Here is a 19,517-nt window from a genome sequence, read left to right as displayed (position 1 = left end):
GGCCTCCTGGCACCGGGATCAGCGGAGCAGCGAGGCCTCACTGCCCCTGTGTCAAGCAGAGCCACGAGGCCTCCCAGCACCGGGATCAGCGGAGCCACAAGGCCTCCTGGCCCCTCGAGCAGCGTGACAGGGGGCAGAGCCCAAACCCCCTGATCCCCCTGCTGCTCTGTGTGTGACAGGGGGCGGGGCCACAACCTCCCTATCCGCCCTGCTGTTCGTGACAGGGGAAGGCGCCCCAACCCCCTGATAAGCCCTGCTCTGTGCCTGATAGGGGGAGCTCCCCAACCACCTGATCAGCCCTGCTCTGTGTGTGACGGGGTGGAGCCACAACCTCCCCATCGGCCCTGCCCTGAGTGTGATGGGGGGGGAGGGGGAGTGCCCCAACCCCCTGATTGGCTCTGCTCTGTGGGTGACAGGGGGCGGCGCCCCAAACCCCTGATGGGCACTGCTCTGTGTGTGATGGGGGCGGTGCCCCAATTCCCCTATTGGTCCTACTCTATGCGTGACAGGGGGAACTCCCCAACCCCCTGATCAGCCCTGCTCTGTAAGTGACAGGGGACAGTGCCCCAACCCCCTGATCGGCCCATGCTCTGTGCATGACAGGGGGTGGCGCGGCAACCTCCTCATCGACCCTGCCTTGAGTGTGACAGGGGGCGGCGCCCCAACCCCCCAGTCGGCCCTGCTTTGAGCCTGACCAGGGGCTGCACCTAGGGATTGGGCCTGCCATCTGCCACCCAGGAGCGGGCCTAAGCCAGCACGTTGTTATCTCCCGAGGGGTCCCAGACTGTGAGAGGGCACAAGTGGGGCTGAGGGACACCCCCTCCCCACTGCCGCCAGTGCACAAATTTTTGCATATAAATTCTTTAGTTAATCTCTTCCTGCCACCCCCAACCCTCCCTCTGAGATTTGTCTGCCAGTTGCATGTTTCCATATCTCTGGATCTATTTTGTTCCTAGGTTTATTTTTTCATTAGATTCCAGAAGTTTCTTAAAGCAAGGAGTATCTCTGTTCACCTCTGAAACTTTGCATCTTGTATGGCCCAGGTAACATATAAAAATTACACAAGAAATATTTATGGAATAAATGAATAACTTTTAGAGACCATTACCAAGGAAAAACCTTATTTTCTAGAAAGATGACCAACATATCTCATCAATCAATAAATCTGACATATCTCCCCACCCCCATTTTCCCCCTCTCTGGACAAAATGAAGCCATTCTGCTTCTTTTTTGTTTTCTAAGATGGCCTATGGGCCACATGGCTCATCACCTGCTGAGATGGGATGCTGAATATGGCAAGTGAGGAGCAGAGACTTAAGACAGGAACGCTGTTGTCTCGGCCCCAGAAGCCGTCCCTACCTGGTAACAGGTGCCAAGTTCTCTCCCATTGGCTGAGAAGGACAACATGCCCATTGCCAGATCCACGAGGCAGCCGATCTCCAGGTCCACGTTGCTGCGACTTGATCGTTGGGAAGTGGCCACAATGTCCCCACCCCAGACCATGTAGCAGTTGCTGCGCTTCACACTAGGAGCCAAAAAGATGAAAGGCACAAAGTGGGGACTGGGGCCGTTTGCAATCAGGACTCAGGGATGGACTTCCCCAGGCCTTCCAGTTTGTCCCCAGTAACTCTTTCTTAAACTAATTCATCTAGCTTCAACCCAGTTTCCTCAGGCACAAACCTCTCAGTTTAGGGATGTGGCAGTCTGTCAGGCTACTTTGGTCCAGAGAGCATAATGTTTGGGAGCTGTTTTCCGGCTCAATATCACTCCAGCTTTCTGAACCAGAGAATGGGATATTTGTATTCTCCCCTTAGAGATGGGGAATGGAGGCACAAAGAGGATACCCTCCACAGGCAAATTTATACACTGTATAGGCATTTGGTATGCGAGGCCGGAACAAAACTGTGTTCAGAGTCCTAGCCCAGTGTCAGGGCACTTGGACACTCAGGGCTGCATTCCTTAGGATGGCAGGCTTGGGCCTGGGGAGACTTGCAGAGTAGGTCACGTTGGTCTCTGATGCTCTCCCAGCTCCCTGGAGTTCTACCCCATACTCTTCCCTAACTACCAGCTGGGGAAGAGTGCTTTTCTCAGCTAGCTGTCCACCACCCTGCAGAATGTAATCTGTATGGTAGGCACCATTATGTAGATTTAAAAGCCAACTATAATACCAAAAGCACCATCAAGTCTCCAAAGCCTGGTTCCTTAATTGTAAGATTTCAAATCCTGGGTGGGTTTAGAGAAGTGGCACAGGGGCAAAGTGATTCCTAAGCCCTTTGCAATAGCTGTGGGCACTGGACAGCTGACTGGGTCTCTCCTACACCCAGTCCTGGGGTATATCATCTGAGGAACCCGGTCACTTGAAGTAACACAAAGAGATTTTCCTCAGGTTAAACGAGAGAGTGAGTCTGTACCTGATGGAAGGGAAGCTCCTTGAAACATCCTATGGTCAGTCTGATTTGACCTTGGAAAGTCAAGGTTTGATTAGAATTCTTCAAGATTCTTTCCAGCTCTAGAATTCCATTACCCCCCCCCCCCCCCGCCCCCCATCCTGTCCCCTACTGGAAATCCCCTTTGTAAGTCACTTTATGGCCACTTCCCAATGATCAGGTCTGCCCTCCTCTCTTCTGGGGCCCCCATTGGGCTGGTCCTCCATGTGAATGCCCTCAGGCAGGGCCAGTGCAAAGTGCTTCTTCAATGCATTACAGCCATTGCTAGATTTCCATAAAGGTTAAACTGCAGCCATGTTACTACTGCTTCTTAGTGATTAGGGACTGAGTACATTGATAACTACTACAGAATTCAATTAATAATGTATTGAAGTGGTGAGAGGGTGAAGTGCCATGCTTTGGTCATATTTTAAAGCAGGGGTCCTCAAACTTTTTAAACAGGGGGCCAGTTCACTGTCCCTCAGACCGTTGGAGGGCCGGACTATAGTTTAAAAAAAAACTGTGAACAAATTCCTATGCACACTGCACATATCTTATTTTGAAGTAAAAAAACAAAATGGGAACAAATACAATATTTGTATTTGCATGTGGCCCGTGGGCCGTAGTTTGAGGACCCCTGTTAAAGGGTCCAAAATTGAAATACCAAAAAATATCTGAAGATTGACACAGTATTTCTTGTCATGTGAGACAAAGAAGTAAGAATTACTGAGCACCGACCATATACTGGGTCTTATTCTAGGTGCTAACGTGTCAGTTAGTTTTCACAATAAAAACTGTCACTGAGGCTCAGATAAATCATGGCCAGTAAGGCAGAGCCAGCAAACTAGAGCAATAAACCCAACTGGGATGGGAACATCTGCCTTTTGATTTTCTGTTTGAAAAGGAAAGTCTGGACTGTCAATGACTTTCACATACTTTCCTTGCCAACATGAACTGGGTGTTGCTTATAGCATCTACTCTGGGCCTTATTACATGATAGATGTTCAGTAATAGTAATAGAAGCAGTTAATGTCTATTGACTGCACGGGCTATTGCACTATTCTAGGCTTTTTTCTATGTATTATCTCTTCCAATCCTCACAATACTCTTTAGCAGCAATTTTCAACCCTTTTCATCTCATGTCGTACATAAACCAATTACTAAAATTCTGTGGCATACTGAAAAATATATCATTTTTTTTGCCCATCTGACAAAAATATAGGTATAATTTTGATTCATTCGCACCAGACGGCCATTGTTGTGTTGGCTGTCATTTTTCTATTTGACAATCTAAGGGAAAAGAGGCTAGTGTCCCTGACTAAACAGTAAGATATTGCATGTTTTAAAAAATCCATGTAGCACACTGATGTGGCACACTGGCTGAAAATCGCTGCTCTATAAGACTGGAACTATTATTCTCATTTTACAGACAAGGAAATTGAGCCCAGGGAGGTTAGTGACTGGCCCCAAGTCACACTTCTAGTCGGTACTGGAACCCAGTTTAAAATACAGGCAGTTTGCTCTCAGAGTCTATGCTCTTAACCACCTGTCCGCAGCGGTCCTCCTGACATAACGCTTGTACCTGACCACTCGTCTTTGATGAGCCAGTAGCATCTAAAAAGCACTGACTGCAGAAACATTCCTGACTTTGTAGGGCTAAAGGGCAGCTTGAAAAACAACTTCGTGTATCTCCACACGTCTGCCTGGGGAAAGACTCCTTCCACTCTCAGGTGGAAACAAGACATGGCCTCCTGGGTCACCTCTGGCCACAGCTGGCTAAGGCTGCTCTCTCTGGGGGCGGTGCCAGTGGACCGGTGGGAGGATGTGGGTGTGCCTAAAATGTGTTTTCCCTAAAGATCCCTAATTTTTACTCAGTGATTATTAGTCATGAATTTGCAGTGTCTCTTTGATGTTCTTTGGGCTTTCCGCCGTGACACACTTTGGGGATGAGGAATCCTGACTTGATCGGTTGCTGTGTGATGTGGTGCATCATTTTCATCTGAAGCGACTTCTTTCAAGCACGCAGGGATGTTTCTCTGTGTTGTTCTGTTGTAGAAATCGGGCTTGCCCAGAAACCAGGGATGAGTCTGAAATGGAGCTCAGACCTCCCAATTGTGCACCTGTATCTCCCATCCCTGGGTCATGTTTTATAGACATGATGAAATGACTCACGATTTTCACTAATAACATGCCTCCACCATAATACCCACCCCCACCTGTTTACTTAAGGGTTTTAAGCCTGTGCTTCATTTCCCCTCCTTAATAGATGCTGAATGTTTCCTTCTTTTGGGTTGTCGGGGGTAAGTGAGGAGCCCCCTTACCTTTCGTGGACCCGGCCTCTTTCATCCCCCAGAGTAACAGTCACCGTACAGTTTTTATTCAGGTCAAACTTTTCACTGTAGAAGTGATAGTCCGGAGTCACCCATCCGACCCAGACGCAGGAGGGGTCTTGTCCGGCAAAGATGCGGATGGCGTAGTAGCACTGCTGGAGAGAGACCACAGACCAGACGAGTGAGTGGCCCTCAGGGAAGCATGATCAGGAAGCAGAAATAGAGCTACAGCCCATTGGTTCCTTTTCTTAAAAAGCGTACCCGGGTCTAGAGGGGCACTGCACTGCACTCTCACTTGGAGGAAGGCCTGGCTAGCGTTTGGCTTCCTTATTTGTCTCTTGTCTGTTTGGCTTGAGCATCTACCACCCTTTACTCAGAAGATGCTGCTGGGGAAATAAGTGGCAGCCACTCAGAGTGGCCAGCACAGGACCTCAACCCTCTCCTGGGCACTGACTTTGCCCCGAGAGAGGAAACAGTCAAGGCTCAGAGAACCCCTGCTACACTTTTCACTTTTACAAAGAAATCTAGGGCATTTTTTTGGAAAGTCTTGAAAAAGATGCTGTGAAATAAAGCCCCTAGAGTGGCCAAACATGCTTTATGTGGTCAGCAGGCTCATCGACACAGCAGTTCTTGGCGGATGCCATAACCATTTGTGAAGTGTATCCCTATGTTATAACATAACTAAAGCTTTCAGGTAAGTGATTCCTTCACCATGTTCCTTATGAAACTGAGCACATTCATTCTTAATGAAGTTACTTCTATTCATCGTCTTGTCCTCTTTTTTTTTTAAACTGGAAGATAAAAGGGTAAGCCAGTCAGAGCTGGGCTTGAATCTTGGCACTGGCAGCTATTAATCCTGGGACCTTGGACAAGTCCTTTGTCCTTTCTGTGTCTCAGGATACATGATGTTGCCCATCTCGCAAGGCTGCTGTGGGCATTATGTGGGAAGGTGGTGCAATGTGCCCAGGGCAGTGCCTTGCACATTCTAAGTGTGCGGCCGCGGCAGCAAGAATCCTCTTCCCGATGGCAGTTAACCTATGAACTCAGGATGTAGGGTCACCCAATAGAAGGGGTGACATGAATTTCTTTAAAAAATGTTTTGTTTTGTTTTTTGTCAGATGCTAAAAGAAGAATGAGAGAGTGTGAGAGAGAGAAATTAGGAAGTGTTGCTCCCTGACTACTATCTAGCTCTAGAAAAGGGACCAAAAGCAGCCTCCATTTTTCAGGCGGGTTCCCTGGCTCCTGTTTCTCGTTTGAATGCTTTCAACATGATTCCTGGCACTGCTCAGAGAGATGGGAGAGTTGATACACAGAAGTTTACATAAAAGAGCAAAAAAGAGAATTAAATTAAGACACCGCCCCCCTCTCCCCCAAACTGACATTCATCTCCATTAGAAAGGCAGTGCTGGGCCCCTGGTGGCAAATGGGCAACAAGTACACAATGTTGCCCAATTAGATGCTCCAGGTGGAGCTTCTGCTGCGCACTGAATCACTGTCTCTTCTCCCCCATCTGAGAAATGCCAGAGACGTGATTTGGAAGCATCGAGATGCATATTAAAAGACTGAGCAATTGGCAATTACAGAGGATCTCTAGACAGATCATTGCTAGGAGGGGCATATTACCAGGCACAGCAAAGACTCAAATAATTAAAACCATAATTTGAGCACATTTACTTACTGTTGTTGTTTGAGAGAGTAGTTCTTGCATCTGTTTCCTGGAGGGAAGATAAAATCTGTGTTTTAGTTATTCGGCTGTAGAGAGAATTCCACAATTCTGACAGACAATTGATCTCCCTTTAATGATGAAGGTGAGTTTAGGGAACTATTTCCTATACACCAGTGATCCCAACTGGTCTTGGGATGTGTTCATTTGTAACCTGCCACCACAAGCCAGGGCTATGATTTCCAACACCTGTAAAAAGATTGTAATAACGTGCGTGGGGATACCTCTGGATATATTCTCCTGTTCTCTCAAGTAGCTGTGCTTATTTAAAGCCTGGTAGACAGCGAAACTCTAGAGAAATCCTGGACAACACAGCTCCAAACAGGCAGACAAACATCAACGATTAAAAATAGACATTGAAAGAAATAAAGACGGCAAGGAACATACTCTTTATCAGGGAGGGAGAAGTCACTCACTCATGAGTCACATGGCTTCTGGGCTGGACACCGACTATAGTTACGCAAAGAAGGTGGGGTTTGCCTCCAGAAGCTTCTAATTTCACACAAAGGCAACAACAACTGCAGCCTCTCCTTTTACTCCAAAAGCATAGTCATTTAGCCTGCAAGGAGGCCAGGGACTCAGAAGGCTTGAGAAGAGCAGAAGCATTTCCACTAGAGGTGACTCTGTTTAGCTTGATTGGCTCCCCTAACTATGCATTGCACACACACACACACATGTGTATATACAAGTGGGTATATACATTCAAATCCCCATTTCTTTACCTAACCAAGAGCAAAGGGAATCCTAACCACAGAGGTCTAGACATGCTGAGGTAGAGTAAGAAACAGACAGACGGAAAGCCAACTTTACAACAGACGTGATGAGCATCTCTGAGGGCTGGCCCTCACCGTTTCTGGAAAGCATCACTGTCCAGGCAGGGGCTGTGGGTGAAGGAGGAGTGGCACTCGACGGGCATGCTCAGGCGGAGGTAGATCATGCTGGCATCGCTATTCTGGGTGCCAAATGTCTTGTGGGTCACCTTGAGGCACGGAGGGCTGTCCATGGTGCTGTCGATCCTCATGACCTGGAAACACCATGGGTCCTTTATGTGATGCACCCACATGAGCCTTACCTTGACTCTGTCCCTCCTTCCCTCACTGACATTACATATCTCAAGACTTTCTGTGAATGATAAAAGTTGTGACTAGTGATGACCAAACCATTATTCTCATCATTACTTGGACCTTGCCCAATATAAAAATAACAGATCTTCCTCTGACTGGAGAACTTAGAGATTTAAAAACACTCCTACTGGGTTTTCTGCAAGGTCAAGGGTGGATAACAGGTGCAAGATGGGGGGGGGCAGTCTCTGTGTAATGCCCCATGGTGTCCACTGAGGCTGATTTTTCAGGTTAGGGGGCAAGTGGCTAAAGAAAACCTTCCCGAAGATTCCCGTTGTCAGTGGGCATGAGGATATCTAGGGGAGAGGACAATGGGGAGCCCAAAGCTCATGAAGAAAAATCAAAGCTCCCTTGGAGGTGCTGTGTCCCATCCGTGCATTTCCCATCTCTGCCACAGTCACAGCCTGAGCACTGAGGTTCACCAAGGCTTCTCTCAACACCGAGTACATTCCCAGCACCAGGGCATGAATATTGCAGGGAAAGGGGTTGGAGGAAGAAAGATCACAACTAAATTTTAAAAAATGTATATGTGTCTGTGTGTGTGTGTGGGGGGGGGCATTGGGGAGGAAGAGAAAGTAAAATGGGACTTATAATAATAATGTCCTCAGGACCCAAGCATTTCTCCCCGCATTCTAGAGACTAGATTTATCCTGTGGTCTATGGATGTACTTAACATTTTTTGTGCAGTTTGTAGATTTTTCTTCATGGAGGGTCTCTAAATCCCATCCGTTTGTGAGCCAGCTTTCTAAAGCAATGGCCAGGTAGGAATCTGAGAAAGAAACATCTCCACTGTGTAAGACTGTTGGGAAAAGTGGGGGGTTGAGAGTTGATGCTTGTTGAATTTAGATCGGAAGGTGAGCTAAGGGAACTTATAGTTAGGTAGAAGCAAGCCACTCAGTCTAATGCTTCCATGGAGCTGATCTGTCTGACTTTCAACCAGTACTCTCCCCCGCCCCCGTCCAAATCATGAAAAAACCATGGCGGGCACAGGCAAAATGGAGGCAAAAAGATGTAGAATCAGAACCCAAATCAGGCTCCTTATAATCTTTGGCTCCGCTCAGTCCCCCTACAAGATGCCAGCATCATAATCAATGACTACTCCTCAGCTTAAAATGCTGGAAATGGTTCTGGAGAAATTAAATCAGTTTATGAGCAGAGGAGAAGCATGTCCAGGACATCTTAACAGGAACTGAACTTTTTAAGGAAAACAACATTTAAGGTCTCTGAATACTGTATTACTATGACAATGGCAGTCCAGGGATGCCTGGAGAAAACACAGTGGCCCAAAGGCTTGGAGCCTGAGCTGCAAAGGGTATGCCTGCAAGACGGTTGCCATCTGTAAGATGCCACTGAGCTGCCCCAATTAAGGTGTCTGCAATGACAGCTCTGCGGGCCAGCAAGGAGGAGGCTGGTAAGCAGCCAGGGCATGGGCTTAGGTAAGCAGCTGCCCTGTGCCAGGGGCATTAGCGGGAGCTTAGTGCCTTGGCCCATGTGCCCTGCCAGGTTCGCCCACGATGTGTAACATTACCTCTATCTGGGGATGATCCTTCGGCACGTTGACAAACGTTGGGAGGCGCTTGCTGAACCACATCGCAACATCTCGGTTCATGTTGACAGCAAAAGGCTCAAAGCCCTCTTGGAGGCCACACATGGTATAAAACTTGAAGGTACTGGCGTCCATCCCGAGATTCATGCGGCCGATCTGAGACAGCCCCAGAGAGCAGATGGGCACAAAGCCTGCAGAATGGCGAATGAGAGCCCTGCCTCAGCCCGCAGTCCCATCCCAGGACTGCAAGGAAGTCTGACCTTTGCCTCCTTAACAGCTTTGAGTCCCAGCCAGAAAGATGGGACCCCACCCTTTGTCTTTCTTCCTAGCAGGTAAATGGAACAACAGGAGGCATATGGAGATGATGGCTGCCCGTGGGGTATGTGGGAAGGAAAAGTAATTTGGTTCAAAATAATTTTGGGGGAAAAACAATCATCCAGCCAAGATTCTTCTTAAACTGTAAATAAACATAAGCCGGAAAAGTAAAACCAATAAGAGAAAAAGTAAAATTCTTTATGTCTTTAAATATTGCCCTAAACAGAACAACATGAGAAACCTAAAGAAGGACTTGGTGCAAAGACCTCACTTTTTCTAGGCCTCAGCATATTCCCCAGGAAATAAGAGCGCTGATGGTTTCCCCAGTCCCAGAGTATGATTCTGAGAAGTTTCAAATGCCGACACTATGCCTCTGTTTACGAAACACAGTTTCCAGTCCCCCTCCCATCCCCCGTCCTCCTAGCTACTGAGATGGTCCCCGCCTGAGCAGGAAGGCATAATTTTTGAGCAGGAGCTGTGGAAAACTCTCTTCCCTCCTACATGTCTTTTCTCTCCAAGCTCACATCAATTAAAAACACTGCCAAATAGGCCAAAGCAGAAGTTTAAATTGCTTGGTTTTCTTCTTTGTGGGTATTTATAAATCATAATTGTGGACCAATAAATCAGCAGAGCTGGGAAAGCACTCATTATCCTGGGTTTGGGAGGACTTGGGAGGCAGGCGACCAAGAGTGCTCAGAGGGAGGAAGGGTTCTGAGGCTGGTGGCTCTAGCCCCACAAAGGAAATTGGTGTCCCTGCTAGGACAGGGATGTTTATTTAAGGGGAAATTTAAAAGCCAATTTTGTTAGCATTTATATTCAACGTAAGCGCAGTTCCATTTCCATTGTAGAGACCGGGGCCAAAATGCGCTCCTCAGAGCACAGGTGCTTATACACTGTTATCTAAGCCACAGAGTTCTATGTAAATCAGTGAAGTAAGTGAGAAGTAAATCCCTCACAAACTAAGTTGGTTGCTTTCAGAAACGATGAACTTGTTTAGGACACTATTTAATACTGTTTAAGTCATTTCTAAATAAAGTGAGCTTTAATGCAATCCTAGCAGAGTGAGGGTGATGTCTATATAGAGATTGTCCTCTCAGGGCCACCAAGGACTGAGAGTAGGTGGTGGCCATGGCCCTCAGGAAGGTAGGTGGACAGGCCAATCAGACCTGCACCATTCACACACCCTCCCAGGCACTGCTGTGCTTCTGGCATTTTTGCACGAGGGGGTCTGATAGGTGAAATCATCTCCTTTCTATGACAGAGATTTTTATACATAAGGGACCTTTGGAAATCTGACTCCAGTGTGCAGTAAGGATGCTTATTGGAAAAATTCTTGTTCCTGCTGGGACAGAAGCCTGGCGATGTGCTATGAGAAGATGTGAAGGAGGAAGAAGAAATTGCCCTGATCCCACGGATTATGGATATGAAAATGGCAAATGGACTAGAGGAGAGTTCATCCCTACTCCCAAGACAGTGTTTTGGTCTTAGATGGGGGCAGGAAACTACCACCACCTGGAGCCATGATCATAAAGTGTTTCAGCCTGATGTGAGCAGAGATAGAACGTCTTAAGAAAATCTCTCTTTTCCTTTCTTGTCTATGAACGTGGATGGTGGAATAAGTGAGCAACAGGTATAAAAGCCTGAGTGGGAAGAAGCAGAGATGAGGACTTCTGAATAACTCAGATCAGACGAATAACTTCCTAGGCACAGTCACGTGATAATGTAAGATGCATGTATAAGGGCAGAAAGGTAATATTAGAATGGGGCCTTTTTTCTATAGAACTTGGGCTCCTTGTCATCCCTAGGCCATGAGTAGAAGAAACAGCACTCTACTGGGGATAAAACTGAAGACTTGAGGAGGTAATGGACTTGACCAAGGTCATGAGAAGGGCAAGTGACAACACAGGACAAGATCCAACACCCTCTGTCTCATAGTTCAGCTGCCAGTCAGTGTGCAAGAGCGGGAGTGATTATAGGGACATAATGCAAACAGCAGCTCTGTGCCAGGGCAGGGAGCTGCACTCTTTACAGAGTAAAGTGTGGTCCCTACAGGGCAGGAGCCCTCTTTACAGGGGAGAATGCAACACTGCACGAGAAGAGGTGCAGGAATAGAAATCATAGAGGTGAAAGCAATGGGTGGGAAAGAGTGCTGGTACTTCCTGGGGGCTAAGTGGGCACAGCTGGGACAGCTCTTTAAAGCTGCAGCAGAGAAGCTAAATTGAAACCTTAAGTCAGAAAAGAGAGAAACTAGAAAGGACTGAGAGCAGAGACAAATCTTTATAAGGCACCAGCACTTTCTCCTGGGGCAAAATACTTGATAACCAGCTATATTAGATCAGCTCCCTCCACCTGGTGGAGAGGCTCCAATTAACGATCTATCCATATCTACAACTTATTTATTTGAGGCATTAACACTTTATGTACCTTTATAACTCTTCATGATAGAAAAGGGGAACAATGACAATAAAGCACAACAGAAAATATTTATCAAGTACTTTCTAAGCACTGGGTTTAGGGCTGTAGAGGTTTATCTCATTATTATCCCCATTTTACAGATGCAGAAACTAAGGCTTAGCAGGTTGAATGACTTGCTGGAGGTCTGTCACCTAGGAAGCTGCAGAGCCAGCACATGGACAAGTCAGCCTGAAGTGCAGTCCAGAGCAAGCAGTGGGGACTGAAGCTAGGCTGTCTGCTTTCTAAGTCTTATCCACAGCAACTTGATTTGCGACTAAGTCTTCCTTCACTTTTCAAGCAATTTTCCTACATGTCATGTAGTTGCCCAGTGTGCCTATAGAGCAGGCAGCCTGAGATCCATGACCACAAGACCTAGGACTGAAGACAGCAGACAGCTTAGAAGAAAAGGGCTGTCACAGCTGGCCACGTGGCTCCCTGGAGTTGACCTGGATAAAGAAGTTCCATTTGGTAAGGCCATGGGGCAGTACTATGAGCACTGACTCTTCTAAGCACTTAACCCACAGCTACAAATGAGATGAAAGAAGCAAGATGGACAACTAAAGGGGGACAGAAATACCCCTCCCTCTTCGAAGAGGTGTGAGGAGAAAATTTTCAGATGGCATTACCTTGAACCAAGATGTGTATAGACTTCTTGTTCCAGGAAGGGAATGACAGGAACACCTGCGCTTGAGTCCTAGGGATGATCCCAGTTTTTGACACACTTTGTATCACAGGCTTCATACTGACTTTGTGACTAGGGACGGGGGTAGCCAGGAAGTCATCTTTTTATAACTCAGGAGCTTGGAAGGAAACCAGTTCTTTAGAAAACCCAAACGCTGAATCATTTTTAACCCATTTCAATCTGATGAAGGACATGAGAGCAAATCACCACCACTCATGAAAAAACAGATCTTGGAGAGAAGTGGTTAGATGACTGCCCAGACCATTCCTGGGGTGTTTCTGGCATCTCAGCCCAACAGCACATGTGTTACCCAATACTTTTCATTTCCCACTAAGCTTCTCGAAGATAGATTTGAGGGACAGCAGTGTTTGCCACAAGCCTTGCAGAAAACACAGGAAACAAAAGGCGTGTTTGCCCTGCCACAGCCACTCTCTGAAGCATGTCACCCATCAGTGGAAAGAATGGGAGGGGATCCTTGGTACCAACGTGTTTGTGTGCAGGTGGCAGTGACACTTCTGGCAAGTACATTTCATCTGCTGCCTATGGAAGAGCTGCCAGCAGAGTTGAGGGAGCTATTAAACCCTGACAGGCTGATGGCGGGAACAGCCCAGGAGGCTGCCCCTCAGACCCCAAAGCTGCAACAGGAGCAGGATATCCCCCAGGGAGTGCCTGGAAGAGAGGCCGGACAGGAGACTGGCACAGAAGCCTCTTCCAGACGTTACATTCTGAGGTCTGGCAGGGTGATCGGATTTTATCTTCCTTCCCTTTAAACAGAATAAAAGAGAAGGCTAATAGCAAAGGTTTCGCCATGGAAGCTGCTGAGCTTCCAGATGCCTCCAGGTGACAACAATAAGAGCTGTGATGGTCCAGGCCAGGGAGGGGCTCAGCAACAATGATTAGAAAAACTCTAATGAGGCAGATAAGAGTATTATCATCTACAACACAGAAGAGGATGGAGATAAGGATTTATAAATAACCCAGAGAAAAAAGTAGCCATGAATTGTAATGTCTGCCCCCATTCCTTCTCTCAAAGGACTAAAAACTTCCCACAGCACAACTCCCGCTGGGATAATGGCCCAAATCAAGGCCAGGAGGCTGGCGACCAGAACACAAACACATAGGGGATTTTGCCTTATGGGGGCTACAATGCACAAAGCATTGTGTTTTGTCTGCAACAAATGCTTTTTCTAGCAGCTCCAGGAGAGAACTGCTGCCTCTTTCCACTTTAAACAGCAAACAGAGAGATGTTGTATGATTATTCTAGGCCGCTGTGCTATTGTTATCAAAGAATGGCATGCAGACTCCTTTTCAACTGCCCTTCCTGAGCCATCACAGAGCTACCTGAAAGAGCCTTCCAATTACCTTGTCTCTGTTATTAAAGTGCGATATGACACTACAGTATAATGTGTTAACATAATACAGTATAATTCTATTATAAAACTGCTTCCTAGTAATAGACTTTGTTGTTATTCTGAAGGTCAAATCATGTCCCTGCACACACAAAGCCTACGAGACATCTTTTTCATTACAACAGATGATCTCTAAAAGCAGAGCTATCCTAATATATCCTCCTATTTTATAGTATTCCTCTGCTCAAACCCTATAGCAGCCCCACCCTCCATGTCTTAAAAAGGGAAGTCGAAGGGTGCTTGGTCCAGATGGAAAAGATGGAGTCTTGGTATTTGAGGCTGAAATCTGCACCTTGTCTGTCTTTCCAGCCTCATCTTCCATAAATTCCACATGCAAATCTTCCAAACTGTCCCACCCTTTCCTGCAGTTTCCCGAGTCCACAGCCATTCTCTAGTTATAGCCTCTGAGTGGAGTACCCTTCCCCTGAGAGGTAGATACCTCAGATTCTTTAATGCTCAGTGCCAATCCCATTCCTATAGAAATCTCATTCTGTATTAGTCATTCATAACCTATGGCTTTGCATTGTTATTTTTTTCATATTATTGATTTTGTTTTTAATTACTCAAGAAAAGCTCCTCTCTCCCCCCCACCACCCCATTGATTTTTAGAAAGAGTGGAGGGAAGCGGTAGAGACAGAGAGAGAGGGAAACATCAATGTAAAAGAGACACATTGATTAGTTGCCTCCCGCACGTGCCCCACTGGGGCCAAGGAAGGAGCCTGCAACAGAGGTGTGTATCCTTGACTGGAATCAAACCCAAGACCCTTCAGTCCATGGGCTGACACTCTAACCAATGAGCAAAACTGGCTAGGGGAAAAGCGTCTTTTTTATAAGAAAATTAGCTTTCTGATTCTGTGCTTGTGTCTTCAACACATTCACAATGATTGTCTGCTCCTCACTATGGAAAGCACACTTGATCCTGTCGCTGACACACTTAGCACACAAGGGTCCACCGCTGGCCCTGCTGACACGGCTTTCCTTCTTAGACAATCTCATTAGAAAGGTAAACCATTCTATTACCAGGGGTCAGGACAGCCTCACTTTGTTTGAGGCTGTATTGCAGGTCAGCCTCTGATGGATGCCATGTCAAATGCAGGGCCATTCTGGACAGCTGTAGACACGCACCGTACCCAGGAGAGAGCATCTTATTTATTTTTACTACTGAAAAACGAATTCTTTCGGACAGGCACCACTTGCCGTTCTGAGTGCTGTAGACCACTACTTGTCAGTCATTAATGTGTGTACAAACCAGAGCCTCCTGGCTGAGTACAGTTTCTGGTTCAGCAGGTCTGGTGGGGCCTGAGAGTCTGCATTTCTAACAAGTGGGCCACATTGGAGTAGCAAGGCTTTGGACTTACAAAGTTCTCCTAACCCTGCACAACAGACAGGATTCTTAGCTCATCCTTATGTTGAGTCAAAGTCTCCCAGTCAGTCAATCTCCCCCGTTCATGCACAGGAGAGCCAGGAAAAAGTCTGTCTGTGGGCTCCTCCTACCCCAGAGAGCGCCTTTCCTCAGGGAGGAGACTGAACCTCTTAGTGTTTTATTTTCTTCCACTGCCTGTGTGTGTGTGTGGGGGGGGGGGGGGGCGGGGGGGATGCTGGGTAAATATCTGTTTCCTAAGAGCAGTGTCAGAAGAGGTCTCCTCTATATCTCCCTCACCCACCTACACATTTCCTCCCCTTTGCCTCTGAACCAGCCCACAGGTTTTGCTCTCTACTGGCAATGTCTTCCCCACACATTTCCAAAAAATAGGATTCTTTCATTAGAACTCTGATTTTAAACCTTTCAAAAGGCATTAAAATATGACCCCATCTGGCTTTAGCCATCCTGTCTTTCTAGGAAAATACATTTGACTCACAACCTTTTCATTTCCCCAAATAGGTCGCTCTCAGAAGACTCTTTAAAGCTCTTTTAGGGTACAGTTGGATATGAATGTTGCCAATAACAGGTATCTGTAAAAGTGTGAAAGTGACCTATAAAGCTAAAAGCATTCTGTAAATAAAAAATATTTATATTATTACATATACAATTTCATATATTTCCGCCGCTCTTGCCTATGCAGTCTTATATTTTCTAGCTTTGTCAGTAGGGGCTATTTCTTTTTGTAAAGTCTTAGACATTTAGAACTATCACGGAGCCCTAATCATTTTAGAGGGGGAAATGAGATGCACAGATGTTAAATCAAGTCAACCCAAGACGCCACAGGTGGGAACGGCAGAGGCAGGGGGAGAGCTCAGGTCTCCTGACCCACAGCAACCTCTTCCCTCTCAGCCACTCTGTCCCTTCCTTGTCTATAATGAAGCAGCAGAGTGTGACACAGCACCGGTGTGGGCACAGCAACAGTGTGCACTCAGCGGGTAGTAAGTCATTGCCGTAGGATTTTATATCTGGCGAGGATGTTGTAACTTGGCAGTTTGTCCTCTTATTCTCTGGTCTAGATAAAGAGAGTGAAGCCCAGAGAAGTTAAGCCAAGACACAGCTTGTTAAGAGGGAGTCAGCCACCTCTCAGTCCAGTGCTCCTTCTCCTATGTGCCAACAACTTTTGTACATAATGTAGCTCTGTAGACAGGAAATCAGAGTGCCAATTGCTCCTTTGTGTATCTAAAGCACTGCTCTGATTGTGGTCTATTGATGGACATTAATAAATGCCACTGTGCTCGGGCTTCCCAGCATGTTTGATTTTCAAAATAAATTGTATTTCATTCAAGGGAACAGCTAAGTTGAACTTTAGTGTTTCAATGGTTCTCATCAAAGCATCAAGTTCAATTACACAAACATGCAGACTGACAATTTAAATCATAATAAAAGGATAATTCTTCAATTCATTGACTTTTCTATTCTGCCAGGGACATTAGTCCACATGCAATTAGCATTTCATCTGTAACACTAGGAATCCCGGGGAACTTTAAAATGCCAAGGAACAGACCAGGGAATTAGAGGAAAGCTTCTTAATCAATCTACCTGGAAGTTTAGCACTTATTTTTATGCTGTACATAGCAACTATCCTCATTATTTATCTTGATTTCTTCAATCATGATAGTAAAAGGCTAGTTTTCACCAGCAGGGTTTCAAATATGCAAAAGACAGTGCATTCTAAATAAGGAGGTAGACGAGTTCACCCAGCTCTCCCCGGATTTTCCTACAACTCATGGAGTTGAAATGAAGGGAAAGGTGGTCGATTTACCATTCTCAATCTCGTAATCTGCGAAGGCAAGTTCTGAGCCTTTGTTGGTGATTAGCAGCTCCCCATTCAGTGTGAAGATCATGGAAGCATCATCCAGGTTAATCATACATCCAACCACATCTCCTGGCTGCCAGGTACGTCCAAAATACCCACTCCCTTGATGCCAACGCTGCCCCTAGGAGACAAGATCCCAGAGCTCAGAGTAATGGAGGTCCTAGAAGCAGCCCCCAAGCAGCTAGAGAAATGACCAAAGGAGCAATTTCTCCTAACTGGTAGTGGTACCTGGTTTCTACAAGGCACTCACCTCTCTACCAAGGCCAAATCACAGGGAGGAGTGATCTATCTTACAGATGAATGAAACTGAGATACATAAGGCTCATCAGAAAAGGTGGCCCAAGTTTCCCAATACCTAGTCAGCTATGACAATAAGCAGGCCTCCCTCTAAGGCAAAGTGGTAAGACTTTCACAGATACTGGCTGCATAGTGTTGTGTGAACCTCTTCTGGAGTAGAGGCACTGGGGTGAGGGACAAGGGCAGATGTGCAGGTGATTTCAGGAAGAACTTGGGTGTACAGTCCTCCCCTTCACCAGAGGAAAGAGCAAAAGGATAATCACTAGGTAATAATCTAATAGTAGTTTAAATTAACCAGTGGTGGTGGCCTCTGATTTTGAAGCCAGAGACTCAGACACTCAGTACTTCCAACTTCCAGCGAAGTGTTTGGAGAAAGAAAAACCTTGGGCTGAGGATGTGTGGACACTCTCCAGACTCACCCTGCTGCCTTCAAACACAAAGGCTTGGTCATCAGCGCCCAGCTCAACATCAGGACGACAGCCTGGTCTGGCCCAGCCCACACGCATGTCTCCTCCGGTCACCACCTCAAACTCAAAATACCACTTTCCAGATCTCACTGCATAAGACCGCTCTACCCGGAAGAATCGGATCTTGTCTATGCTGACTTTCTCCACAGCTGGGTCAGCTATCATGAGAAGGAAAGTGAGTTGAGGGTGCAGAAGGGAGAGAGAAAAAACACAAAACTTTATTAATTAGGTAGCATTCCCTGAAAGAATTTGAAAACAATGAAGACTGATATAATATAATCACTGAGCAATTATTTTGTAGTAGATCCTTTAGAGAATGTATCTCAGATTTTCCTAGCAACAACCCTAGGAGGACATTTTACAGAGGAAAAACTGGGACTCAGAGAGGTTAATAAATCACTTGTTCAATGTCACAGAGCCAATAAATCAAGAAGAGCAAGGATTTGAACCCAGGTCTCTCTTACCCCAAACCCATACCTGTAACCACTTGTAATACTGCTCCAGTGGCCTGGCACATCCTGGGGTATGGGATGACAATGACATGGTCATAAATTATAATCTGGTGATTTTAATCAGTGAGAGAATTTCATTTAGGCATGAGATTACTTGGTCCAAAAGTAAGCTGATATTCAACATGTTTGGAAAATAAAAGAAATGAAGGTTTTGCGACCCAACAACCTGAAAAGCTCAGCTATACTGGAGGATAATTTACTCCCTGTGGGACTGGGTCATAGATGTGCTCCTCATAGACACATCTGTCAATGGGACCATGTTTTATTACCAAACATGGTTTCCCCACCCATCAGCCTACTTCTTAACACTCCGGTGTGGGGTGAATTTCCCGCCAAAATATAAGATGGCGCGGGCAATTATTTAGGTTTCCCGCGCAAAATCAGGGATTTTTATGATACCTATTACCCCAATGGGTATGAAACGGTTCGCATACGCAGGTAGGTATCTTTGTGAACGGCAAACAAACAAATATTTGGTAATACGCAGTTACAATCGGCCCGAGTTTACACGTTTCCCGCACTCCACCGCAAATCTATATGAACCGAGTTAAGACGGCTCCCGCGGAGTACGCGCAATTCACGCGAGCCGACTTAACTCGTTTCCCCCACTCCAAGTGTTAAAATACCCCATTTAGTTTAGTGCCCTTCAGCAACAGTATCATTTTTAATGGTACAAGTTAGATCTACTCAAAGGTAGCATCTCCCCAGAAGAGGACATGTTAAGTTAAATTGGAACCAGAATGAGCAATCTCCACTCATTACCTAGTTCCTGGTCTGATGGCTCGATGTTATAGCCATAGCCAACGAATGTCCGGACAGCTTCGCGAAGGCTGTCCCTGTTTGACTTCTTGGTACGCTCATCCAGTAATGCGTATGGCACCAGGCGAGGATTTCGTTTGTTCTTCAAATCCTACTCAAGGCCAGAGAAAAAAGGTTTGGAGAAAATACATTCTGTCTTTACAAATAGCTTGTCCCACTCACACATTCCCAGAAATA

The 19,517-nt window shown here is 46.3% G+C and overlaps 1 protein-coding gene across 1 annotated transcript in view; it reads right to left on the bottom strand.

The window, feature by feature from the left end:
- Positions 1-19,517, bottom strand: part of RYR3 (ryanodine receptor 3) — a 398,822-nt gene that overhangs the window by 212,034 nt on the left and 167,271 nt on the right. The window contains exons 25-32 of the mRNA XM_070407843.1: positions 19,284-19,431; positions 17,962-18,167; positions 17,192-17,366; positions 9,129-9,337; positions 7,328-7,503; positions 6,435-6,471; positions 4,748-4,911; positions 1,360-1,525 (exon numbers count right to left, since the gene is read on the bottom strand). Coding sequence (XP_070263944.1) covers positions 1,360-1,525; positions 4,748-4,911; positions 6,435-6,471; positions 7,328-7,503; positions 9,129-9,337; positions 17,192-17,366; positions 17,962-18,167; positions 19,284-19,431 — 1,281 coding nt within the window. The remainder of the gene's footprint in view (positions 1-1,359; positions 1,526-4,747; positions 4,912-6,434; positions 6,472-7,327; positions 7,504-9,128; positions 9,338-17,191; positions 17,367-17,961; positions 18,168-19,283; positions 19,432-19,517) is intronic.

The sequence above is a fragment of the Myotis yumanensis genome, unplaced genomic scaffold (assembly GCF_028538775.1).
Source record: "Myotis yumanensis isolate MYYU_CA2020_CCGP unplaced genomic scaffold, mMyoYum1.0.hap1 SCAF_1, whole genome shotgun sequence".
NCBI lineage: Eukaryota > Metazoa > Chordata > Mammalia > Chiroptera > Vespertilionidae > Myotis > Myotis yumanensis.
The sequence above is the reverse complement of the archived record's forward strand: the minus strand, read 5'-3'. Positions and strand labels throughout refer to the sequence as shown.